Consider the following 23,554-nt stretch of genomic DNA (forward strand, 5'->3'; position numbering starts at 1 on the left):
TAATAGTAGAATTTCACTCTAGCAAGTTTCTCACTCTAATAAATCTACCCCTCAGGCACAATGCACTGACATAGCTGCCTACACAGAATAACATTTTCCTGGCCATCCCCTGGCAGCATAACATTTGGTAGAGGATAAACCCAAATGTTATGCTGCCAGGGAGGAAGGCCAGGAAAAGAAAATCTCGGTAAGTATGAATTGATTTTCTCCTTTAAATGGTAGAGCAAGTTAAGTAAACACTGAAATCTAGAAATAAACAGTTCACCATAAAAATCATAATATCCCTTTAAGTAAAATAGATAGAAATGTAGAATGAAATCACCATAACAAGACCAAGTAGAACTCGGTTCTAAAATACTGCCTCAGAGTATTGGACTCCTCTGAACACGCTAGTTTTTCTGTTCCTCAGCTACAACTTCCTCCATTTTGTTTCGGTAAAGTTTGGCGCCAGGCATTGCCCTCCCACCTATGAAAGGGAAAAAGCTGCCATTACTCCCAGCCACTCAGCAGGCTTCGAAATCTCTTACGTAAGGCGTGCACTGCTGGATTGGCCGTAGATACAGGAGAAGGGCGGTCCCTAGAAACGGTATCAACCAATAGGGAAATAGCTGAGGCGGAACAGATCGTCGCTGTTACAGAGGTTTGGCGCGAAAAAAAGATTTCGCGCGTTCTTGTGAAATAGGTGCATTGGCGGCCGCAGCTCTCGCCTTTTGTGCTTGGTACCCTTTTCTTCGTTACAATGTCGGGATTTGACGATCTTGGAATCTACTACAGCGATAGTTTTGGCGGAGAGCAGCCGGTGGGTGACGACGGACAAGCCAAGAAATCACAACTTAAGAAGCGGTTCAGAGAGTTCCTCAGGCAGTACCGTGTAGGGACCGATCGCACCGGCTTCACCTTCAAATACAGGTCTGGGACACTTTGTTGTAACGATTTACAAGTTTGATTTTGTTAGGTGTAATCCTAAACGAAGGGATCTGATTAATTCAGAGGTTACTAATGGGCTTGAGCATGACCCGAACATATATACGAGCGCATGTGTCATTAAGTGCCATGTAAAGGGGACTTTTACATTGTATATTCATCTACATACATGTGAAATGTCATACCCATCACTTGTGTCAGTGCTGTTCTGTAATTACTTCCGATCCACTACTGTCCTTCCATCCTAGACATAGATCCATGGTTACATTAATGGTACAGAGATACCCATAATGCACAGTGGCTGTGATAAGAGGAGGTGTTAAAAAAAATCAGATGGCAAAGCATGTAAAACTGAGTTAAAACACAGCTAACTGGAGCTCTGTATTCATATCTGAAAACTTTTTCCCAAGTCTGTTATAGGAAAGCCATAAAAAATGGTAGAGAATTTTCAATAAGTTTATTTTGTCAATTTATTTTTTGGACTAAATATCACAAAGAACTAGGATTTTTGTCTTTATATTCCTCTTTAAGGTGTTGCAGGTGCTTAAGTCAATGTCAAAATCGGGACTGACCATAGTTTTACAGATTTGTAGTTTACAACCCTCAGTATCTGTGACAGGGCCAAATAACATACATTCAACAACATATTTTATTTACAGAGATGAACTCAAGCGTCACTATAATCTGGGAGAATACTGGATAGAGGTGGAAATGGAGGACCTGGCCAGCTTTGATGAGGACCTTGCAGATTATTTGTACAAACAGCCAACTGAACATCTGCAGCTGGTAAGTAGCTTTTAGTACCAATGTGTTCAGTCTGCCAGTTATTTGCCAGTACTGTGAGTATTAAGGTCTTTACATCTGGGATGTAGAGTATATGTATAATATAGCAAGATATGTCACAGTCAGTGTGTGATTTTATATATTTTTATGATTTTACTCATTGTTTAACTCAATTTACAGCTGGAAGAGGCAGCCCAGGAAGTTGCAGATGAGGTGACTCGCCCACGACCTGCAGGTGAAGAAACTATACAGGAAATCCAAGTTATGTTGCGGTCTGATGCCAACCCTGCTAATATTCGAAGCCTGAAGGTGAGAAATTCTATGGTTGATGGTCTCTTGAAATTTGCATTGTCACATGGCTACGTAAACATATAATTACAATACCTGTGTTTTTTTTGTTTTTTTTTATAAATGACATTTGTTAATATTTTCATTTCAAAGTGGTGGTAATGTCAGATTTTCATCAAAGTATGCTTAAATATCTAGACTTAAATATTATGCCCTGCTTAGTCAGTGGTGCAGCTTGTTCCACTGAAGTCACAACATACTGCCATTAATATTACTTAGGGTTATTTAATCCCTGTGCCACTTTATTAACCATTGCATATTCTCACCCAATGTTATATTGCAGTCCGAGCAAATGTCTCATCTTGTCAAAATTCCCGGCATTATCATTGCTGCCACCGCTGTGAGAGCCAAGGCTACGAAGATCTCAATCCAGTGTCGTAGCTGCCGAAACACAATTGGCAACATAGCTGTGCGTCCTGGTCTAGAGGGATATGCTATGCCACGTAAATGCAACACGTATGTGTAATTGAAGTTCTGTGGAACATGAATGTCTTTTGATGTTACTTGGACCCTTGTGATTGTGTAATATAAAGTTTTCTTCCAATGGAAGCAACTTGTCAAACTTCTTAAGCCTTTTTATACTTCGTACTATTCTTAGTGAAGTGGAGTGTATTTCCATTATCTGTTAACAGTTGATATGGGGGGAAGGTCTAGGAGCCATAGTTCACCACTGGATGGAATTGGCTGTTAGCTGTGGTAAAATTGATTAGTCAGCACAACATTTACCTTTTAGATTCTTTTAACTTTTGCTGTTACTCTTCACAGGGAACAGGCTGGCCGTCCAAAGTGCCCATTGGACCCATACTTTATTATACCTGACAAGTGCAAATGTGTAGATTTTCAAACTCTGAAGCTTCAGGAGTCTCCAGATGCTGTACCTCATGGAGAGCTTCCAAGACACATGCAGTTGTATTGTGACAGGTATGTTTAAAATTAAATATATTTGTAATGAAACAGATATTGCTAGATTAGAGAAATGCAGTATGTTCTATGTATAGGTTTGCAAATAATTGGTCCTTTTCATCTATATTTCTTTTGGGATGTAGACAGAGGCTTTTTTTCTGATCACTGTCAATTTGATGCTTAGCTGCAGAGTTAATGTTGCTACAGGAGACTCTTCCATACAGTGTCTTGTGGTTAAGACATTTAAAGTGCACTGTAACCTCGGCTTAAATTAACCCCATTTAAAATGCATTTATTTTCGAGTCTGCCTTTTTATATCTAATGCTATTAGCTTTGGTGTAAATTATTGTGATACCACATTAAACATTTAAATTTCCTAATGTCTATTTAAGGTACTTGTGTGATAAGGTTGTTCCTGGAAACAGAGTGACAATCATGGGTATTTACTCAATCCGGAAGAGTGGAAAGACCTCAACAAAGGGCCGGGATCGAGTGGGAGTTGGGATCCGCAGTTCCTATATAAGGGTAGTGGGCATCCAAGTGGATACAGAAGGAACAGGTGAGAGGTGGCAATATGCAAAAGTGCAGCTATGTTTAAAGGGACAGTAACACATTCCAGTTGAACTTTCCATTCCATTCCAGTTGAACACAATTCCTATATAATCCCGAGTGTTAATAATATTTTCTAAAGGGGGTGCCCACTGCCTCCCCCAAGCACAACACATACACTTACTCAACACTTATAGCTGTCAGATGTGTGATATGCATTTATTGCTTACTCGTTGTTTAGGAAGAAGTGCAGCAGGTGCTATAACGCCACAAGAGGAAGAGGAGTTTAGGCGCCTATCTGCAAAGCCTGATATCTATGAGACTGTTGCTAAAAGTATTGCCCCCTCCATTTATGGCAGTAGTGACATCAAGAAAGCCATTGCTTGCCTGCTGTTTGGAGGCTCCCGCAAGAGGTAAAACTTCTGTCAACTGTAAACTAAAACAGTGATATCCCCTTATAGGCAAATGGCCCATAGCTATTTTAACCACCATGGTCCCCTCTGAGTAAGAACTGTGATAGTGAAACAAAAATTGACATGGTTTATAGCTGCTTTTTAGGTGCATGATGGAGAATTGTGCTGCTTTTGGCAGGTACTGAAGCTGTCAGGGATTACTTAAATGCAGAATTGTCCTTTAGACTGCAATGAGCTTGTGTACTGTAGATCAGGGTCTACTGTTGGCAGTCTTGCACATAGCTCTTGGCTTTCCCATTTTCCTTGAATTGTTTTGAACACAAGTAATAGTGTTAGGGCTCATACTCTCAAACATCTGTTCCTGCATTCCTCTGCATTGGATCCTTCCTGCTTTCCACCACAGGGAAATGCAGGAACAGATGCAGACCATTCTTCCCTATCATTTGCTCACACAGGCGCATGTAAGCACTGAACACAGGTGGAGCACAACATGTTGCTTGTCAGTAGGAGTCCTTAGTGCACCAAAAACTCAGTATGGCTATACAGTTTAGTACTTGCTTATACATGCAAAAACAGAAGGAACAGTGAGCATTGGCTCAATATAGATTTGTTTTATGATATCTGAACATAGATGGAATATGCATTTTTTTTCTTTTCAACCACTACATGGTTTGCCAAAACAGGCATAGGTTCCTATGCATTTTGGTGTATCTATGAGTGTGTCATTTCTACTAAATGTATTGCACTGAAAGTTAACATTTATATTTTCCTTTTAGGCTTCCAGATGGATTGACCAGAAGAGGTGATGTTAATCTGCTGATGCTTGGGGATCCTGGCACAGCTAAATCACAGCTGCTAAAGTTTGTGGAACGTTGCTCTCCTATAGGGGTATGAATATGGTTTATTTTATTATGCATGTCTCCCCTTTGCTTTTTCTTACTTTTATCCTTGTAATGTGTGATATTAGAAAAGATTTTTTTTAAAAATTAAGTTATAGATTGAGGATAGGTACATTTTTATTTATACGTTATTTCAGAATATGGGTATTTTATGTTTTATGTTTTATTACTGAGTTACACTATCTGTCATTGAGCTTGAATAATGTGTTCTTGGTTGGACTCAAGCAACTGGAGGAAAGTCCTGTAAGAAACCCGTCTACAGCTCTTTGATTTGCTCTGAATTTTTAGTTACTCATTCCTGGCTTGTTAAATGCTTCCTCTAGACTAGGGGATATATGTTTGGATGTATAATATACAACTGTCTGTTATACAGATGTGTATACATTGAGAGCCCTGTCCAGACAGGATGATTGGACAGAGGGGCTGTTAATCAACTGCAGTATTGCTTCCTCAGTCTAATGTAAGTCGTGTTTTGATATATATTTATAGGTCTATACTTCTGGGAAAGGCAGCAGTGCAGCTGGCCTCACTGCTTCAGTTATGCGAGATCCAGTGTCCCGTAACTTTATTATGGAAGGAGGTGCAATGGTGCTGGCAGATGGAGGGGTGGTCTGCATTGATGAGTTTGATAAGGTAAAGCCGATACTGAAGTATTAACTAGCAGTATAGTGATCTGTTTAACCTAGGTCTATTTGTTTGTACTAGGATAGAAACATGAAATTGCCTCTATTTGAGTATTAAAAAAATTTTACATCAAGATGCAAAAATGTTCATATTGTTATATTACATGCAATATAGGCATCCTATATTGTAGAAAGACAAATCTGACAATGATTATAATATCTGCTTGGTGTTGTCATGTAAATTTATCTTTTAGCCATTGCCTTATGTTAAAAGTTTTAGATAGAACCATAGGTCATCTCCAGATAATTTGGTCTATGATCTTTTTTAGATGCGAGAGGATGACAGAGTTGCTATTCATGAAGCCATGGAACAGCAAACTATTTCCATTGCAAAAGCTGGCATCACTACCACACTAAACTCCAGATGTTCTGTTTTGGCAGCTGCCAATTCAGTATATGGACGGTGGGATGACACCAAGGGCGAGGAGAATATTGACTTCATGCCCACCATTCTTTCTAGGTTCGACATGATCTTCATTGTAAAAGATGAACACAATGAGCAGAGAGACATGGTTAGTATGCTTAAGCCAAGTGGCGTGATAATCATGGTATGTAAAGAGTGTCTTTGACTGTCACTACCATTTCCAAGCAGTCCAGAAGTATTTGCTCCCTTATAGCTTTTGAGAATCTGTTGTACAGGTAAAGAACACAGAGTAATAGGGCTTTTGCTCATCTTTTTGCAGACTCTCGCAAAGCATGTTATGAATGTCCATCTCAGCGCACGTACACAGAGTTCTTCTGTGGAGGGAGAGATTGACCTTAATACTCTTAAGAAATACATTGCCTACTGCAGAGCGTAAGTATCACGCAGACTTTTATTGTTCTGTAGAAAATACACTAACTGAACACAATAAATATGCTGAATATATTCCCAGTGGGAAATGTATCAGGTTGCATTTGTAGCTAAATATTAGTTTGCTTTCTGTTAATTCCACATTTGTTGTTTTTTCTTCTCAAAATTTTGGATTTGTGATCTCTCTTGTCCTGCAGAAAATGTGGTCCCCGGCTTTCAGCTGAATCAGCAGAAAAGCTGAAGAATCGATATATTCTTATGCGCAGCGGAGCTAGAGATCACGAGAGAGAGACTGAGAAGAGATCAAGTATCCCGATTACAGTCAGGTAGTAAAAATGTTAATTTTGAATATTCTCTTACTTAGCACTGGAAGTGGGGGAGGTAGTGACAGCATGAGATGAAGCCCTTTCAGTAAGGTGAATGGATGCCGAGTCACTGCCTTTTGAGTCTAGGGTTTTATAACTTGCCTGTCTCCTTCTCCCACAAGATGGATTCACTCTTCTGCCCAGTTGCTACATGTTATGTTCTGCTACATGCTATGCATTAGTATCATAAACTAAGCCAAAGTTTGTATTAGTGAGTGTTTCATGGGTATACTAATTTGGGTCAAATTGTTGTGAACAGTCATAAAATACTCTGACACTATGGGTAGATTTATCAAAACGTGAGTTAGAATCCTGAATTGGGAAAAATTGGGATTGGATACGATAATTTCTGATGATTGCAAATATCATGAATGGTATTAGTCTGAAAGTCACGAAATTTTCGTATCCGAATGATCGTAAAATGCAGGAAAACCTTTCCGACTTTGATCCTTCTGTGCACGATTTTGGAAGCCTCCCATAGGAATCAATGGCACACTGCAGCTCCAACATGGCGTCACGAGACCGAAGCTTAAATGAATCCGAAACTTTCGTACTCGTTGCGACAATACGATTTTGTCGCGTTTTTTTGGCTTATACAAACTATATTATTGCACCCCCTTTCAAAATAGGGTTCTAGAAAGGAGCAGGGTTTTTGCTTTTTGTTATAACACAGAGCATCCAACTTGCTTAGCACTGTCTGGTGCAAGAAAAATACTTCTTTCTGTTTTAACGTCTGCAGACAATTAGAAGCGATTGTTCGGATATCGGAATCTCTTGGCAAAATGAAGCTGCAGCCTTTTGCAACAGAGACTGATGTAGAGGAAGCACTAAGATTGTTCCAGGTGTCTACATTGGATGCTGCCATGTCTGGAAGCCTTTCAGGTAATCCAAAAGGGAAAGCATAAAAATCATGTAAACAAGATTGTGGGAATAGGCGGTAACAGCTTCTGTTTGCAGGTGTGGAAGGCTTTACTACGCAAGAGGATCAGGAAATGCTATCCCGCATTGAGAAACAGCTGAAGAGGCGTTTTGCAATTGGTTCACAGGTGTCTGAGCACAGTATTATTCAAGATTTTCTTAAACAGGTAGGAAAAAGTTAACCTGCAATCAGTTTAGCTAACGGCACACAAGGCAGTTTGAGTGCTGTATCATTTGATTTTCATGGTTATCAATTGTGCATGATTTGCATGCAAGTTTGGTATGGGGGGTGGTTTTGGGCGCTTTAATGTTTGGGCTACTTAGTGCACCACAATGCCATTACCATTATGAACGAGAACTTCCGGTTGTCCGTAGTGGTACAAGACTGAGGTATTTATCATGTAGCTGAACAGTGGTCTATGGACTAAATTCTGTTCAGCTGGGTTTGCTTAACAGCCCAGGCCAATTTGTAATTCAAGTGGAGACCCAGTTTACATTGCCTCAAAGTACTTTGGAACTGTTTTCTCTTCCTTGGAATCATTTTCATTGATTTAAAGCTGTACTTCTGACTAGTTTTACTGTGGACTACACTTCTTGTGTTTATTGTCTCTCTACAGAAATACCCTGAGCATGCCATCCACAAGGTTCTGCACCTCATGATGAGGAGAGGAGAGATTCAGCATCGCTTGCAACGCAAAGTCCTTTACCGCATCAAATAGAAGTCACAACAGTGCATGAAACAAGTCACTTTCAGCTCTGCATTGGAGATCATATTGCCTCTGCATGGACACCTGTGAACATATACTGACACTCTCAGAATGAGAGTATTTAAGAAACTGGATAGAATATTCAGCTGTTCATAGACTGAAATGTATTAAAAAATTTATATACAAGGTCAAATGTGTAAAATATTAAAGTATAAAACTGGTAACTGCAGCGAAATATACTAAAGTTGATGTAGTTGCATATTTCAGTGCCTCACAGCAAATTCTTTGTTCTAATGAATCAGTATATAGAGAATTATATACAAAGTGCATTAATTGCCTTTTGATCATATGGGACAGCAAATGAAGGACCAGAACCAGTTAATTCAGTAACTAGACTATGCATAATGAACAATTGTACTTTTTTTATGGGCAGTATTTCTAGGAAACATTGCAGACCCAGGCAGCATTAGGTGTTGTGTGTAAACTAATGCCTTAAATTGCCCAATTCCAGAATATTACCATGGTCCTCTTGTACAGTGGAGTCAATGGAAAATTTAAGCAGAGCTAGAAATATAACTATTTGGACTGATTTCTTATCTTGTACACATAAACTTGGACAAAAGATAAGGATGCCCAAAAAGATGTTTGTTTTTGGTTTTTTTATTCCTGATGTGTAGCTTTCCTTCATGCAAGCTTAGGTGTGTAGAAATGTATTCTGTTTATGGTCATGTCTTTTTGGAGGTTTTTTGTACATAATATAAAAATTAAATACAAGTTCATTGCAATTTCTCAATTTACTGTTATTGGTAAGAGACTTGTGTCCTTGTTTTGATTAGGAGTTGTTTGGCAAACACATTTTATAAATGTAGGGCTTGCTTGTCTAAACACAGTTGGTTTCTCCTACGCATTGGTGACTTGTGCTGTGATAAACTTCAGTCACTCTTTTCTGCAAGGTGTAGTTATAGTCCACCTCCCCAGCAGCCTAACTGCAAAATGGGAAGGTAGCAAGTAACAGATCTGGCACCCACATTGCTAAAAATGCTCCACTGCCACACCTTGTTGTAGAATAGTACTTAATATTAAAAATTGAAGCCTAGCCATGACTCGGTTACATTAAAGGAGAAGAAAAGTCATTTTGGCATTTTAATGCCAATAGATTCACCACATTAGTGCCACCTAGAATGGTATATTTATTCAGCAGAAAGCATTACCACACCTGAGTAAAGAGCCCTAGAAGCTTTCTCTGTTTAAGATTGCAGCTGCCATTTTAGCTTGGTGTTCATAGCTTCCTGCTTGCAGCTCTAACCATTTATAGCTCAGTTTACACATTCCTAAGGGTGTGAGTTTTATGAATTCTTATGGGAGGGGGGAGAGAACTGTGCAGACTCTAGCCCCAGGAATGAAGGATTTTTCTGAGAAAGTCAGATCCCCTAAGAACATGTTTACAAAAAAGGAGACAAGAAATACTGTGTTTCTTTTGATAGAGGACTGCTTATGGCTGTATTTACATAAACTTTTCTAATAAAGCTTACTTAGTTTTTACCTTTCCTTCTCCTTTTAAGTAGGAAAAAAAATAGCTTATCTAAAAGCAATTTAATTTTGAAGTACTGGCTCAGTGAAAGCTCAGACTCTGGGATAAAACACTGAAATGGCTGCCTACACATCAATATTACAACTGGAAAAAAAATAGATTTATAGGTTTAGGAATAAAGGTTTAAATGGTAGAGTGAATTATTTCAATGTATGCAGTGTAATTTAGTAATAAACGCTACACCATAAAAGTCATGACAGAATTTCTTTAAAGGAAAAAGAAAGGTAAAGTCACTTGGGGGTGCCAAAATGTTAGGCACCCCCAAGTGACTTTAACCGCCTACCTTTTACCCCGGGGTAGCTGTCGGCACTTCCTCCTTCCGGCTTCGCTGCGCGCGCATGCGCAGTAGAGTGAAAAGCCGAACTTAAACATTTAAGTCGGCTTTTTCGCTCTACTGTGCATGCCCGGCCACTGGCAGTTTAGGAAGCTGAAGGAGGAAGTGCTGCGCTCCAGGTACCCCGGGCTGGTGCTATTTTCTCCGAACAGGGGCACCAGCCCGGGGTACAAGGTAAGCGGTTAAAGTCACTTGGGGGTGCTTAACATTTTGGCACCCCCAAGTGACTTTGCCTTTCCTTCTCCTTTAAGATTTAAGTGAGCCCAAAAATGTGGGTGGACTAGCACTCCCAAATTTACACTCATATTACCTGCGAAGGTGGTTCTCAGAGGTAGGTGTGTCTGCAAATTAGTGGTGTGCTCAGTTTATATATATATATATATATATATATATATATTGTTCCAAATTATTTGTAACATATACAGGGTCTGTCTTCAGCTTTGTCTCTAATGTTAATAACCCAAGTCAGCTTGGGGACTGGTATGGGCTCTGGAGGTAAAATTGCTGACTTGTCTTTGTTAGGCTCAAATATTTCCCATAATCTGTGATTCCTTGTAGAGCACAAAACAGGAGGGTAACAGTAACTAAGGGCTAAACTCAACGGGAGATTTTATCTGATCTTGTCATGCACCACCACTCAACAGCACAAGATGCAAAAAAAAAAAAAAAAAATGTGGAGCCTCTCCAATGTGCCTCAATGGGTGAAAAATTCTTACTTCCAGTTATGGATGCCCTTCCAGAAAGACCCATTGGGATATGGTGCTTTAGAGACAATCCCAACTTGGCCAGTCTTTATTCATAACTGATACTTTCCATACCCTTTAACTGCTTAGTTGCTCTTGTGTTAGTACTCTCTAATTCAGTGACATCCCATTTTAGCACAGTAGACCAAACTGCATTGCATGTTCCAGATAAGGCCTTAGCAGTGTTTTCTGTGAGCTACCTTCAGGATTTCTTTGGTTGGGTGATTGACATATTTATGTTGAGCTAGGTCGGCTGCAATTTTCTGACTGACCTGATCTAGTATGAACATTTCCATTACTTTACGTCACCGTTAGAAGCATTTGGTTAACTCCACACATGCTGACGTAACTGCTTTCATGCTTTTAGTCAAAAAACAAAGTCACTGTTCAGAGCAAAGCCTTAATTGTAAACAACACATTATCATTTTTAGAAAAACAAACGAAATAAGGTAAAATATCTCAAGACCGTGAATAAAACAACGCGCCGGAATTACTCTCTTACACTCAAGTAAGCGGAAATCCCTCCCCACCAATCGTATTAAAAGCAATCGCTGACCTTACATCTGATTGGCTGGCACTTGATGCGCAGACGCAGACGGTAGAGGGGAAAGATGGCGGCGTCCTCTGCTGCAGCTACGGCACGGGCTGCCGCTGCTGTCAAACCGATATTGAGTAGAGACCTCGGAGAAGCAAAACGTCGCGTCCGGGATCTGTACCGTGCATGGTACCGAGAGGTGCCCAATTCCGGTGAGCTAACATACAGTGGTGTCTGAGCATTATCCTCTCCCTGACCTCCAACCCATGTCACCTCTGTTCTTAATGATGAAGGCTGATGAGCTTTAATGTTGTTCACTTATAGCAACACTAGCAAGGGATCTTAGAGTCAGAGTGTAACATCTCACTACTGGATTGGCAAGTCATTGTAAGCCCTGTATGGTTACCTATTCACCTGCGAAGTCACGGACAGAAAGTTGCAGGATAATGGTACCGAGAAACAAGAAAGACGTTGCCAAGCATAATCATTTCGCGGAGAAAATAACAAAGAATGGACAGTTGATACATGTGCCTAAGTAATAGCTGCAGTTGGTGAAATGTAATATAATCACCGGTCCGCAGATAAAGGCCATAGGCAGGGTAGTGCTTTTACACTGAGGCCAGGCCCCCAAAGTACATCCCATTTTCTTCTACAGGATTTTGGTAGCGGTTGTTCACCTTTACATTAACTTTAGGATGATGTAGAGCAGTGATCCCCAACCAGTGGCTCAGGGCAACATGTTGCTCCCCAACCCCTTGGATGTTGCTCTCAGTGCCCCCAAACCAGGTAGTTATTTTTGAATTCCTGACTTGGGGGCAAGTTTTGGTTGGATAAAAACAAGATTTCCTACCAAATAAATCCCCTGTAAGCTGATAGTGTGCATAGAGGCTGCCTAATAGCCAATCACAGCCCTTATTTGGCACCTCCATGAACTTTTATGGGCTTGTGTTGCTCTCCAAGTTTTTTTACATTTGACTGTGGCTCATGAGTAAGAAAGGTTGGGGATCCCTGATGTAGAGAATGATATTCTGAGACAATTTGCAGCAATTTATTGATGTTCTGTTGACATGATTGGAAAGCAATTAGTATCGGCTAGTTACGTTTATGAATGTTGCTGTCTAGTGTAAATGATATACTGTAGTTTCTGGGGTTAGCACTGTGTTTAATAACCGCTCACATATGATAATGCAGCTTCTGCTGACTGACATGGTCCTCATGAATGTACCGTCTTGCTTTGCAGTCCATGTTTTCCAGTTGGACATTACAGTCAAACAGGGAAGAGACAAAGTGCGGGAGATGTTTCAGAAAAATGCTCATGTCACTGACCCGAGAGTAATTGATATGCTTGTTATCAAGGTAACGCTAATAATATATTTTGCTTCCAGTTAAATATCCTATCAAGACTCTAATAAAACCATTGTAGTCTACAGAGCTTATCTACCATGTAAACATGTACCACCCTATTGCCATTTTTAACTTAAATGGCTGACCCATGCTACACAGCAATAAAAACTATAATAGTTTATATAAATAAACATAATTTTTTTGGCAGTGCAGAGTAATAGTACATTATATTTAAATAGCTGATGAATAGGACCAGATTTGGAGCAGAATTGACTTCTGGTGTATTGTTTCAAGATACAGTACTAGAGAATCTTTAAAAGTTTAGCTGCTGGACAAAAGGGAATGTATAAACTTTCACATTTTACACAGGCTGAAAACAGCCATGCCTGGCAATAGCCTTAGAGCAAAAAACTAGAATTAATATAACATTACTCCTAAGTTTAAGGAGGAGCTTTGAAACCCACAGCAAAAGAACTCTTACAGGCTTAACAAACTCTAAAAAAAACCTCTTTTAGTTATTCAGTTGTCCTACTTATTTCCCATGATTCCTTTAGTCTCCTGTATAGTACTTTGGTAAACTTCAGTCATTCTTAACTGCTGCCTTGCAAACAAAGACAAGAGGTCCTCTGCACTCACCTATTATCAATACATATAGGAAATTAGCACATTCTTTACATTGATACTAAATTTGCACCACTTTACACAAAACAGGCCTTTTTTTGTCCATATATTGAAATATTTACCTAGTCCGTAATGAGCAGCACCAGTCAGAAGAATTTCTTTTAAGATAAAAGGCCTTTATTCCATGATGGCCAAAATCTGGATGGTACAAGCTACGTTTCAGGCCCCAACCGGCCTTTTTTCAAGCCGAAAAGGAGCTTGAAAGAAGGCCAGTTGTAGCCTGAAACGTTGCTTGTACTGTCCAGACTTTGGCCATCATGGAATAAAGGCCAATAAAGAAATTATTTTGACTAGTGCGGTTCATTAAGGACTGTGTAAATATTTTAACTTCTGATTACTATTGAAATTTGCACCTGATAATTGAAAATTTTAGTGTGGAAGAAGTGTGCTTTCTCGCTTTTTTTTTTTTTTAATATATATATATTGAATTCATTAAGAATTCTACTGCTTCATATATTTTTTACAGCCTGACTGTTAGAGCTGGGCGGTATGACCAAAAATTTATATCACGGTATTTTTCAAAATTATATCGGTATCACGGTATTTGACGGTATATAAATAAATAATAAATATTGGTGGCCCCCCCCCAACAACTCCAACACCAACCCCAGCCACAACCCCCCCAACCCCAGCCACAACCCCCCCAGCCCCCCCAACCCCAGCCACAACCCCCCAGCAGAACTTACCCAACTTGTGGTTCCTCCAGCTCCAGCGATGCGTCCTAGCGACGTCGCGTGCGCGCTGACGTCACATGCGCGCCGACGTCACGTACGCACGGGCGCAACCCGGATGTGATTGGAGAAAAACAGCAGGAGGCGCGCATACCGGTATAGCGGTATGTTTAAAACTCATACCGTTTTTTTTTAAAAAACCGGTATACCGGTTAAACCAGTATACCGCCCAGCACTACTGACTGTATGTTCCTACTGAATACACATTTGGTTTATCACTAAAAATCCCGGTGTTGCTGGTCTTTTTGTGGACTTGATGCTTTTTACCATGCCACCTGGGTAGGATTTTCTGAAGCAGTGTGCCACCTTGTGGATGCGTGTGTGTGTGTGTGTGTGTGTGTGTGTGTATATAAAACATTAAGACATTCTGTGCATTATGCTACTAAAAAATACCCTTTTCTTTAAACAAAACAGGGATTGTTGGTCCATATATTGCAATATATTTAAGCTGGCCTTGTAAATTGATGTCTGTACTATCTCACAATCCCCCACCCCACCACCATCAGCATGAGCAGTGGATAGGTACAAGATAACTGCTATCCCTGACACCTTTCCCGTATGATTCGGTTTCCTGAATTTAAAGGAGTTCCATGTTTTAGCTGCTTTTTAGTAGACCTAGAGGCACATTCATCAATGTACGATTCCGAATACAAAAAATTTGTATCTTTTCTGAGCTTTTGTATCTTTTCTGTGCTTATTTTCTGCAATTTTTTCATTAATTTGCGCAAGTTTTTCGTACTTTGCAACAATTTGTGCGACAAAATTGTATTTGTCGCGCTGAGTACTAAAGTTTCGGATTCATTCAAGCTTCGGTATCGTGGCCAGGTTGGAGCTGCAGAGTGCGATTGAGTCTTATGGGAGGCTTCCAAAATCATGCACTGAAGGTTCAAAGTCAGCAAGGTTTTCCTGGCGTTTACGTTCGTTCGGATCACCATTCGCAAACGATCGTTTCAATACGAAAATTTCAGAACTTTCAGATTGTAAGTACGAAATTTTCGCATTCAAACGAAAAGAATTTTCGTGATTTGGATTCGTACATTAGTGAATCTGCCCCATAATCTGCCCCATAATGTATGGAAATCCAGATTACAGAGGAATCGTTTTAAAAAAATTTGAATTATTTGACTAAAATGAAGTCTTTGGGAGACAGTCTTCCTGTAAGTCATAGCTTTCTGAATAATGGGTTTCTGGGTAAGAAATCCCATACCTGTACAAAAGAGGCTATACATAATATTGTAAATAATGGTACAGTGCCTTTCAAGTACATTATCCCCACATCCTAAGTACAGTTATACTTAATTACACTGAAAAGAAGGAGGGTATTAACACCCAAAATACATTTAAACACAGTGGGAGGCAGTGTGAACTTTAGTCCCAAATGCATTATATACAGTGACAGTTAATGGGTCCTAATGTTGCATACACAGTGTACAGCTGCATCATTAGATAAATTACAGTGGTGCCTCATCACCTGGACTTGTGGCAACGTCCCATATTGCGCGTAAGGTAGAGAATGAATACTGCACACACACATTTTGGCTTTATATGATAAGGGGTAAGAATGGAATAGTGGAACTTGCATAATGGTTGTTTCTGCAAGCACAGGTTTATGCATAATCATCATCATTATTTATATAGTGCTAGTAATGAACTGAGATGGCTGCCCACACCCCATTTTTTAATCAAAATTAAACTTAATATGAAAATGATATTTTAGATGGTAGAATTATTTCCAAGGCACACTGTATAGCAACACAAAATTATGACAGTATCCCTTTAGGTATCACAAACAACTTGTTTCAAATATGTATCTGCCTGGCGTGGTGTTTCAGCTCTTTATGACTGATCGCATCTCTGGCCATGTCTTCGAAGTTGATTTAGATTGACAACAGAGATTTGAGAGGGAATGGGAGGAGGGGAAAGTGTACAGAGAGAGGGTGGTAGTCAATTGCAATCAGTGATACAGCAATAGGCAACTGCAGGGCCTTTATGTAGGACTACAACCTAAGCTTTTCTTTCAGTGGGATTTCAGGGAGTTGAAGTCCATCAACATCTGCTGAGCCACTGCCTACAACTTTAAAGGGCGACTTTGCAACTAGGTTATCATTGTAACCTTGTTAGTAGTTTCATTATCTGCTGGGGGATTTTTTTTTTTTTTTTTTTTAAAAAGGGGTTTTAAATAAGGTTTTAATGACATGGAATTTACTAAATTCTCCTGCTTCTCTAGGGTAAGATGGAACTCCAGGAGACAATAAATGTGTGGAAGCAACGAACGCACATTATGCGCTACTTCCATGAGACTGAGACTCCACGACCTACAGATTTCCTCTCAAAGTTTTATGTTGGGCAAGACCCCTAAGTGTACAAATATTGTTTATTGTGCGAATAAACCAGTGTGAATTGTCCACTTTACACACATTCTACAGTTTTGGTATCAAATATATAAAGCCCAAACATATTTTGCAGTGCTGTAAAATACCATTTAAAAACCAATACTGATCAATACAGGTGGGAAAGCAGGCCCTGCTCCACAGAACTTACTACAATAAACAGAGCGATGGCATAAGATAGAGAAAACATGAACACTACATCACTCACTGGGATCACGTGGAATCTCAAGGAATCCTCTGAACTGTTCTGGCCATGGCAAAACTAAATACATTGATTGACATGTTAGGATCCCACTTTGAAACAAGCAGACACAAGATATTTTTACTTTCTTAAAATAAGTCCCTTTATTGATTCAGCATTAAAAACATAACTTTTTCATGGCAATAAAGAGGCACTTACGCAGAAGTCATGGCTTCTGAGGAAGTGGCTCTCTATTGCCACGAAATGAGCCTGAAACTCCCCCTGCCCCATATGTTTCTAATGTTGAGTTATAACATTGATTTGGGACAGAAAGAAAAAAAAATATCTTCTCTCTGCCTGATTTGAAGTGGGATCCTAACATGCCAGTCAAGTTCCTGTATACTATGGTTTAAGATGCCATATGTGGTAGCTTGAGGGAGCGACAGTGACTGTATTGGCAGACACATGCTTGTGACATGCAGGAAGTTCAAGGCAATAGACTACAAATTATAGGTAGTCACGCCAGTCTCTGTATATGTCCCATACTTGCTTATGACAAAATGGCTCTATGTAGAGTAGGTGAACACTTGTTTATTCTAATCATGAAGGATGCTATTGTGTCTTATGGGAAGATCTACTGCTTAGAAGCCCAAGATTTTATTGTATATTATATATTTTACATTTTAGCTTTGTACTGTCTTTATAATGTCCCAGGGACCAAAGCTTTATAGTACAGCTCTAAGTGGTGTTTTAAAAAGATGCTATGTTCTTTCCTTGCACCTATAGCTTGCTAGTTACAACTTATTTATTATCCCCAACCTTTTTTCCCTTGAGCCACATTCAAATGTAAAAGGAGTCAAGGAGCAACACAAGCATTAAAAAGTTTTTGGGGTTGCCAAATATAGGCTGAAAATGGCTATTTGGTAGCCCCTGGCAGCCAACAGGAGGCTCCATTTGGCAGTGCATGAACATGATCCACGGGGCTGGGGAGTGTTGCTCATGAGCCACTGATTGGGAATCACTACTAGTGGATTCTTCTTTATCACAGATTCACCTTATTTCCATTTAGAGTGCAAGTAGCCTTAATATTTTAAAATGCAAATATTCATAACCTTACTAGGTGGCTAGTGTGCTACTTAAACACCCACTTTGTCTAGATCCTTCTGCAGAGATTAGACTATCTGTATGGATTCAATTGTATTATATTGGTTTTGGATTATCCATTACAAAGAGCTAATTGTGGTGTATACAGGTATGGGATCAGTTATCCGGAAACCTATTATTCAGGGTTTAAATCCAAGTTTTAAATTACAGGAAGGTTGTCTCTGATAGACTATGATAAGCAAATAACTTTAATTTTTAAAACCGATTCCCTTTTTTTCTATAATAATAATAAAACAGTACCTTGTACTTGATCCCAACCAAGATATAATTAATCCTTATTGGAGGCAAAACAATACTATTGGGTTTAAATTCGTTTTTAGTAGACTTAGGTATGGATATCCTAATTGCGGAAAGATCCCTTATCTGGAAAACTCCGTGTCCTGAGCATTCTGGATAATAGGTCTAGATGTTCAATTTATTTAGTGTCTGACCAACACCATCGTTTATAACATTTACTTTGCCTCAGTCCTGGCAAAACCCATTTAAACCAATAGAACAAACTGAGATGAAAAAGACATGCTGAGGTAAAAAGAGGAGCAGATAGATACACCACTTTTGAAAACCTATGGCACACTGACTGCATTCTACATCCCAGTACACTTACCCTAAGGCAGTAACTCAGATTTCTGTAGAACAGCACTAATTATAGTTTTTTTTCTCATTGTGTGGAGAACGTCTGCTCTAGTGGTATGCAGGTCGGGCGAGTTTTACTTTTTGGTCAGGTTGCAGGCCCAGTACCCTTTCCAGTGTACTTACCTTGCTTAACACTTACAGCCATATTTAAATGGATAGTTCAATGTTACTGCAACAAATTAAGCTTGGGCTGAAGATACTTTTTGTTGTGAAAAAACCGTCACAACTAAGGGTGAAAGGAGGTAGCTTATAATTAAACCCACTTCTTTCTCCCTTTGTTGTGATTATTTTGTAAGTATGTAGAGACAATTATCAGTAAATGATCAGCATTGTCTATTTTTGTAGCTGTGACAAGTAGCTTCTACTAGTAGCTCCATGTGTCTTTACCCTTATGTGGGTTCCCCACATACCAGGAACCCAGCATTGGATCCTATTTTATAAATAGCTCCAGCTCAGATGCAGTTTTCCTCACTTCATCCCACATTAAAATAATCTACATTTAGAAGATATTCTACACTCCCCCATAAACTCTAAATTAACTTCAAAAATATACCAACCTCTTCTTAATTCGGGCCTTCAGCCATTTGACCTCATGAAGGACAATTGGCTTTGGCCAATACCCAATATAACCAAGAGGACGTGGAGGAAGCAATGTATATGCTATGCAATGTATATGCTATGCACTGGATTGATCCTACCTAATATTCCTCCCTGGCAGCAACTGTTTTCTATATTGGTTTTAATAGAAATGTTACCATTAAAAAAAGAACAGACTAAAAGATACAGTTTGTAACAGATATTTATTACTATTACCCTATAACACCACATGCTTCTTTCACCTTGGAACCCAGGCAACAACCTCCCTTCAAATGGTGGAGGCAAAACAACAAAATATCAGTTTCCTTTTATAAACATGCAGCAAATTATCAGTTTAGCTTCTGTGTAGATTTGGTTCCGGCAACTTTAGTTCTGCCCATTGCTGCAGACAAAGGTCCATCTTCACGTGATAAGGCTCCTTGTGAACACCGTATGAAGAAAGTTCTGCAAAACCAGAAAAGTAAAGTAAATGTTACCATAGAGTAGCATTGGCTTATCAATACAGTACAATTTTTTTCAAAAAATTTTCCAGTTCAATTTTTTGAAGATACTCACGTTAATCGTCATCATCGTCATCCTCTGGAACAAAGATATCATGCTCCTCCAGCAGGGCTGCAAAGTTCTTGCTAATAAGGGTTCCTATGTACAGGAATGGGATGACCACAGTAAACACTCGAAGAAGGCCAAAGCTAACCTGGTGAGAAATGCAGGGGTTACTAGTGCATAAAATACATATTTATAAATATCAGAGCTACATGTGGGACTTGCCCTTCAATTATCCTGAGGGAGTGTGGGTGAAGGTTCATTTTGTACTTTCTGCCACCTGAGGCAGGTTCTTACCTTGTCTTTAGATAATAGCACCCCTGGTTACGCTTCTAGTATCCAGTATGAACAATAGTAAAACTAATCACTGAATCAGTCATACCCTTGGGCAGGGCCAAGTATGTAAATCTTCGTGTACCTAAAATACTTCTGTGCACTGCCAACTGGATATTCCATATTTTAACCATTACATATTAAGTCCTTACATCTGTCCTCAGTATCCACCAACAGTGCATGTTTTCTGCATATCTTTGTAGCAGGAAATATGAGAATAAGCCATCCATTTACTATTGCGTAATTACTATTACACTGTGCCACAGTGTAGATATTCAGTAAAAAACGAACTGCTCGATAACCACTATGACTTATAGCCCACAAGCTTTTCAAAATCACACCATGCAGTCAAATACATGCATTCCGAATAGGGAATTGGTTTGGAATTCAGTCAAATCTTTTTTTTTTTTTTTTTGCAGGATTCCAATTCAGCCAAATCCACGTCCCGCCAAACTAAATCTGAATCTAAATGTTATGTTTCTTTAGACCACAGGATAACGGAAGGTGACATTTATTTTTCACATGCCATGATATTTTGGGGGGAGGATTTTGATCATTTGAGTACACCAGGTCCAGGCTGGGGATCAAAAGGCCCAATCAGCCCAATAGTGACTATCTATGGAATCTTACAGCAGCCCCTCTGGCATTTGCCAGCCCAGGCCTAGTGTTTCAGATTCTGGGACAGATTTCCTGCTTGACTGAATCCTACAAATTTTGTATTTAGTGCATTGCAAATGTCAACGGCATCAAAGTGTGTTTTTCCTGCATTGTGTTGGCTTTCTCTCCTGGGGAAACTGACCAACAGTGTGGGTAAAAAAAAAAATAAAAAAATCTAGTCCTCTCTTGAATTAATCTTTATCCAGTGATCAATACAGAGTAGATACGTTAAAGCAGGGTCAACAAATAGATGCCTCCTCATGTCTATATTTTATATACTATAAACCAGACCAAGTTTTGTCATCATTCAGATAATGAAGACAGTTTGGTAAATGTTGGGCTGCACAGTCTATAATAAATACGTAATATATCCTACATTTTTTTTATTATGAATAAAATAAAAAAACACAAACACATTACAAATAGCGTTGTCACCTGGCTGGTTAACTGGTCTGGCCAGTAAACATTATGTATGATGCCAGTGTAGACTAAATATTTTTTCCATAAACAGTGGCACCCCTACACACAGATCCGTAGGTGGCAGGGCTTTACTCATTGAGTTCTGCAGTCCCAGTACAACTCCCAGAATACCTTAGTTGAGACCCCCCCCCCCTCTAGCTGATTACTATATTTATATACTATAACAATTAGTGACCTTTGACATTGCTTAAGGGCAACAGTACCTCACGGATCAAACCAGCGGAATATAACATAGTAGATGACTGACAGGTACAATGCGGAAGACGCAATGTACTGCTGGGTTGGTCAGTAGAAATACTCACTTTTTCCGGCTTTGGAAGAACTGTCCCAGCGCTGGTGGCTATTGCCGTCCGACAGGGTACATGGCTAACAGCTGACGACTGCTTTGATGCTCTCAAGAGCCCCCCTGCTCTCGCTGCCGCTCTAAACCCTGCAACAGAGAGAACACCGACTCTAGCCGCCATGTTTGGGAAGACAAGACGCCTGACAGGACTCCGACGTCACGACAAATAGGTGTGGTAAGTGTCTCTTAGCAACAGACCTGAGCTATTCTGAGTCTCGCTAGCCACGCCCATTAAGCTGGCAATGAGAAGGCGTTGGCTTCTTTACATATATAGTTCAAATGCTTTCGCGCATGTGCAGTACCCCACTATGAAGGGTTAAAACAAAATACCAAGAACTAGTTCAGCACAAGTAAATGGGCTTTTGCCTTTAACTACCTATAGGGATGTCAGTAAGAGACTGGACTGGTAGTGCTGAATCTACGCTCTTTATATTAGGAAATCAGAGCGGGGGAGGGGGAGCAGAACAGTGTATCGTGTGTCAAAGGATCACCATAGCACAGCTCTAACGGGAGGGGGAAGGAGGAGGCGGGTTTGGGCTGTTTTGTCCGAGTCCAACAGTTCAGAGGGAGTGAGAGGGCAGGCAAGTGAGCAATTCATCTTATGTGGGTGAGACGATTAGCTACAAAACATCTCTCAAGCACCTGAATATTGCACTATGACTATAAAGATTTTCACTCATCCTTTTCATGGTATATCTAAAGTAACTGGACTTGCCAAGTAATCATTCTACATGATTCAATGATTACTCAGCAAGCCCAGTTTCTTTAGATTTACCTATAGTATATAAATACTGCACCATTGCCAGTTTCTTGTGTACTGTCTGCCGCACTGACTCTTAAGGTGGCCATACACGTAAGTTGCACGAAATATCGTTCTCACCCACCACAGACGTTCAGGGCTGAATCGTCAGATATGTAGGTAGTAACAATAGGAATTCTACCTACTTCTGCTGGTTCAGCCCTGGACATAGATTTTGTTTAGGCAAAATCTTTTAACCTGGCAATCGACTAGTAGACCGATATCCGCAGCAAGGTTTTGTACGATATCATTGTGCGTGTATGGCCAGCTTTAAGGTGGCCATACATGTAGCAAATATGATCTTTCCTGCAGCCAAAGATTGTTTGTTTCCCCCATTGACATTCAGGGAAATGAGGTTTGAATTTGACGTGGGGCTAGATATATTGTTAGTTTCCCAAGTGCCCTCAGCCATGTGACTCGCCCGCAGTTTCAGATTCTTACTGAAAAGTTCCTCTTTTCCTTTTGATTTCCTGCACTGAATGCTAAAAAAGATACAAATTTAATTAAAAAGTACCTTTTGGCAGAGAGCCCAGAAATCTTAACAAGCTACACCTGCACTTAGATACATTGTTTCTCAGACTTAATTTAGGCTAATACCACACCATACGTATGGCACATATTTTCGGCACAAGTGTTCTCTGCTTTTGGCAGAGATCCCAGAAAGTTAACAAGCTACACCTGCACTTTGATACAGTTATAATAACTAATAAGCTAAACAGGTCTCTTGGGGGAACTGAGACTTGCAGCTTAAAGGTGAATTTCAGCTTTTTTAGAAAAACTGTGATATCACATAAAACAAGACCCCAAAACCCCCAAAAATGTGTTCAAACTTTAAATAACCTGCCAAATTTTGTAAAATAAGTGCGGTTTTTTAGGGGGTGTGGTCACAAAAATGGGCATAGCCAAAAAAAATTTCACCGCACTGCATTTCTTTTGTCCCTCTTTCCATTTTCCAAATGTATGTCCAATGCGGGAAAGTCGGCACAACCGACCTTTTAAAAAGTCACTACAACTAATCGCTCCATGTGCCTTCGTCCTTAGGCTGATGTCCCGCTGTTTAGTCACCCGCAATAGCAGAGAGGTAGCAACAATAGGAATGGAAAGCCATTACCAGGCTAGTTATCCTTGATTCTGCCCTGTCCTTCACTCCCCATATCCAGTTACTTATCAAATCATATCATTTTCACCTA

General features: G+C 39.8%; 3 protein-coding genes across 3 annotated transcripts; 2 read left to right on the forward strand and 1 right to left on the reverse strand.

The window, feature by feature from the left end:
• The first annotated feature begins 724 nt into the window (after window positions 1-724).
• Window positions 725-9,059, forward strand: mcm5 (minichromosome maintenance complex component 5). The gene is given in 15 exon segments (NM_001017327.3): window positions 725-909; window positions 1,584-1,710; window positions 1,888-2,016; window positions 2,339-2,511; window positions 2,821-2,976; window positions 3,351-3,517; window positions 3,749-3,920; window positions 4,697-4,808; window positions 5,309-5,452; window positions 5,772-6,014; window positions 6,186-6,298; window positions 6,493-6,621; window positions 7,400-7,542; window positions 7,618-7,745; window positions 8,196-9,059. Coding segments are annotated over 15 exon segments (2,208 nt in total). The 5' UTR covers window positions 725-739; the 3' UTR covers window positions 8,298-9,059.
• A 2,501-nt stretch (window positions 9,060-11,560) lies between these two features.
• ndufa6 (NADH:ubiquinone oxidoreductase subunit A6) lies at window positions 11,561-16,656 on the forward strand. The gene is made up of 3 exons (NM_001017354.2): window positions 11,561-11,700; window positions 12,729-12,844; window positions 16,472-16,656. The coding sequence occupies exons 1-3, from the start codon at window positions 11,565-11,567 to the stop codon at window positions 16,601-16,603; spliced, it is 384 nt and encodes a 127-aa protein (NP_001017354.1). The 5' UTR covers window positions 11,561-11,564; the 3' UTR covers window positions 16,604-16,656.
• Window positions 16,657-19,398: 2,742 nt separating this feature from the next.
• On the reverse strand, window positions 19,399-21,956 carry smdt1 (single-pass membrane protein with aspartate-rich tail 1). Its single transcript, NM_001114202.1, is given in 3 exon segments — window positions 19,399-19,653; window positions 19,765-19,903; window positions 21,525-21,956. Coding segments are annotated over 2 exon segments (300 nt in total). The 5' UTR covers window positions 21,687-21,956; the 3' UTR covers window positions 19,399-19,653; window position 19,765.
• Window positions 21,957-23,554: the final 1,598 nt, after the last annotated feature.

The sequence above is a fragment of the Xenopus tropicalis genome, chromosome 4 (assembly GCF_000004195.4).
Source record: "Xenopus tropicalis strain Nigerian chromosome 4, UCB_Xtro_10.0, whole genome shotgun sequence".
NCBI classification, from domain to species: domain Eukaryota; kingdom Metazoa; phylum Chordata; class Amphibia; order Anura; family Pipidae; genus Xenopus; species Xenopus tropicalis.

What these genes read in the sequence shown, in the direction of transcription:
- ndufa6 (NM_001017354.2), top strand. Translation starts at nt 11,565, where the DNA reads ATGGCGGCGTCCTCTGCTGCAGCTACGGCACGGGCTGCCGCTGCTGTC. An exon ending in CCGAGAGGTGCCCAATTCCG is followed by an intron (nt 11,701 to 12,728) that starts GTGAGCTAACAT and finishes CTTGCTTTGCAG; the next exon opens with TCCATGTTTTCCAGTTGGAC. An exon ending in TTGATATGCTTGTTATCAAG is followed by an intron (nt 12,845 to 16,471) that starts GTAACGCTAATA and finishes CTGCTTCTCTAG; the next exon opens with GGTAAGATGGAACTCCAGGA.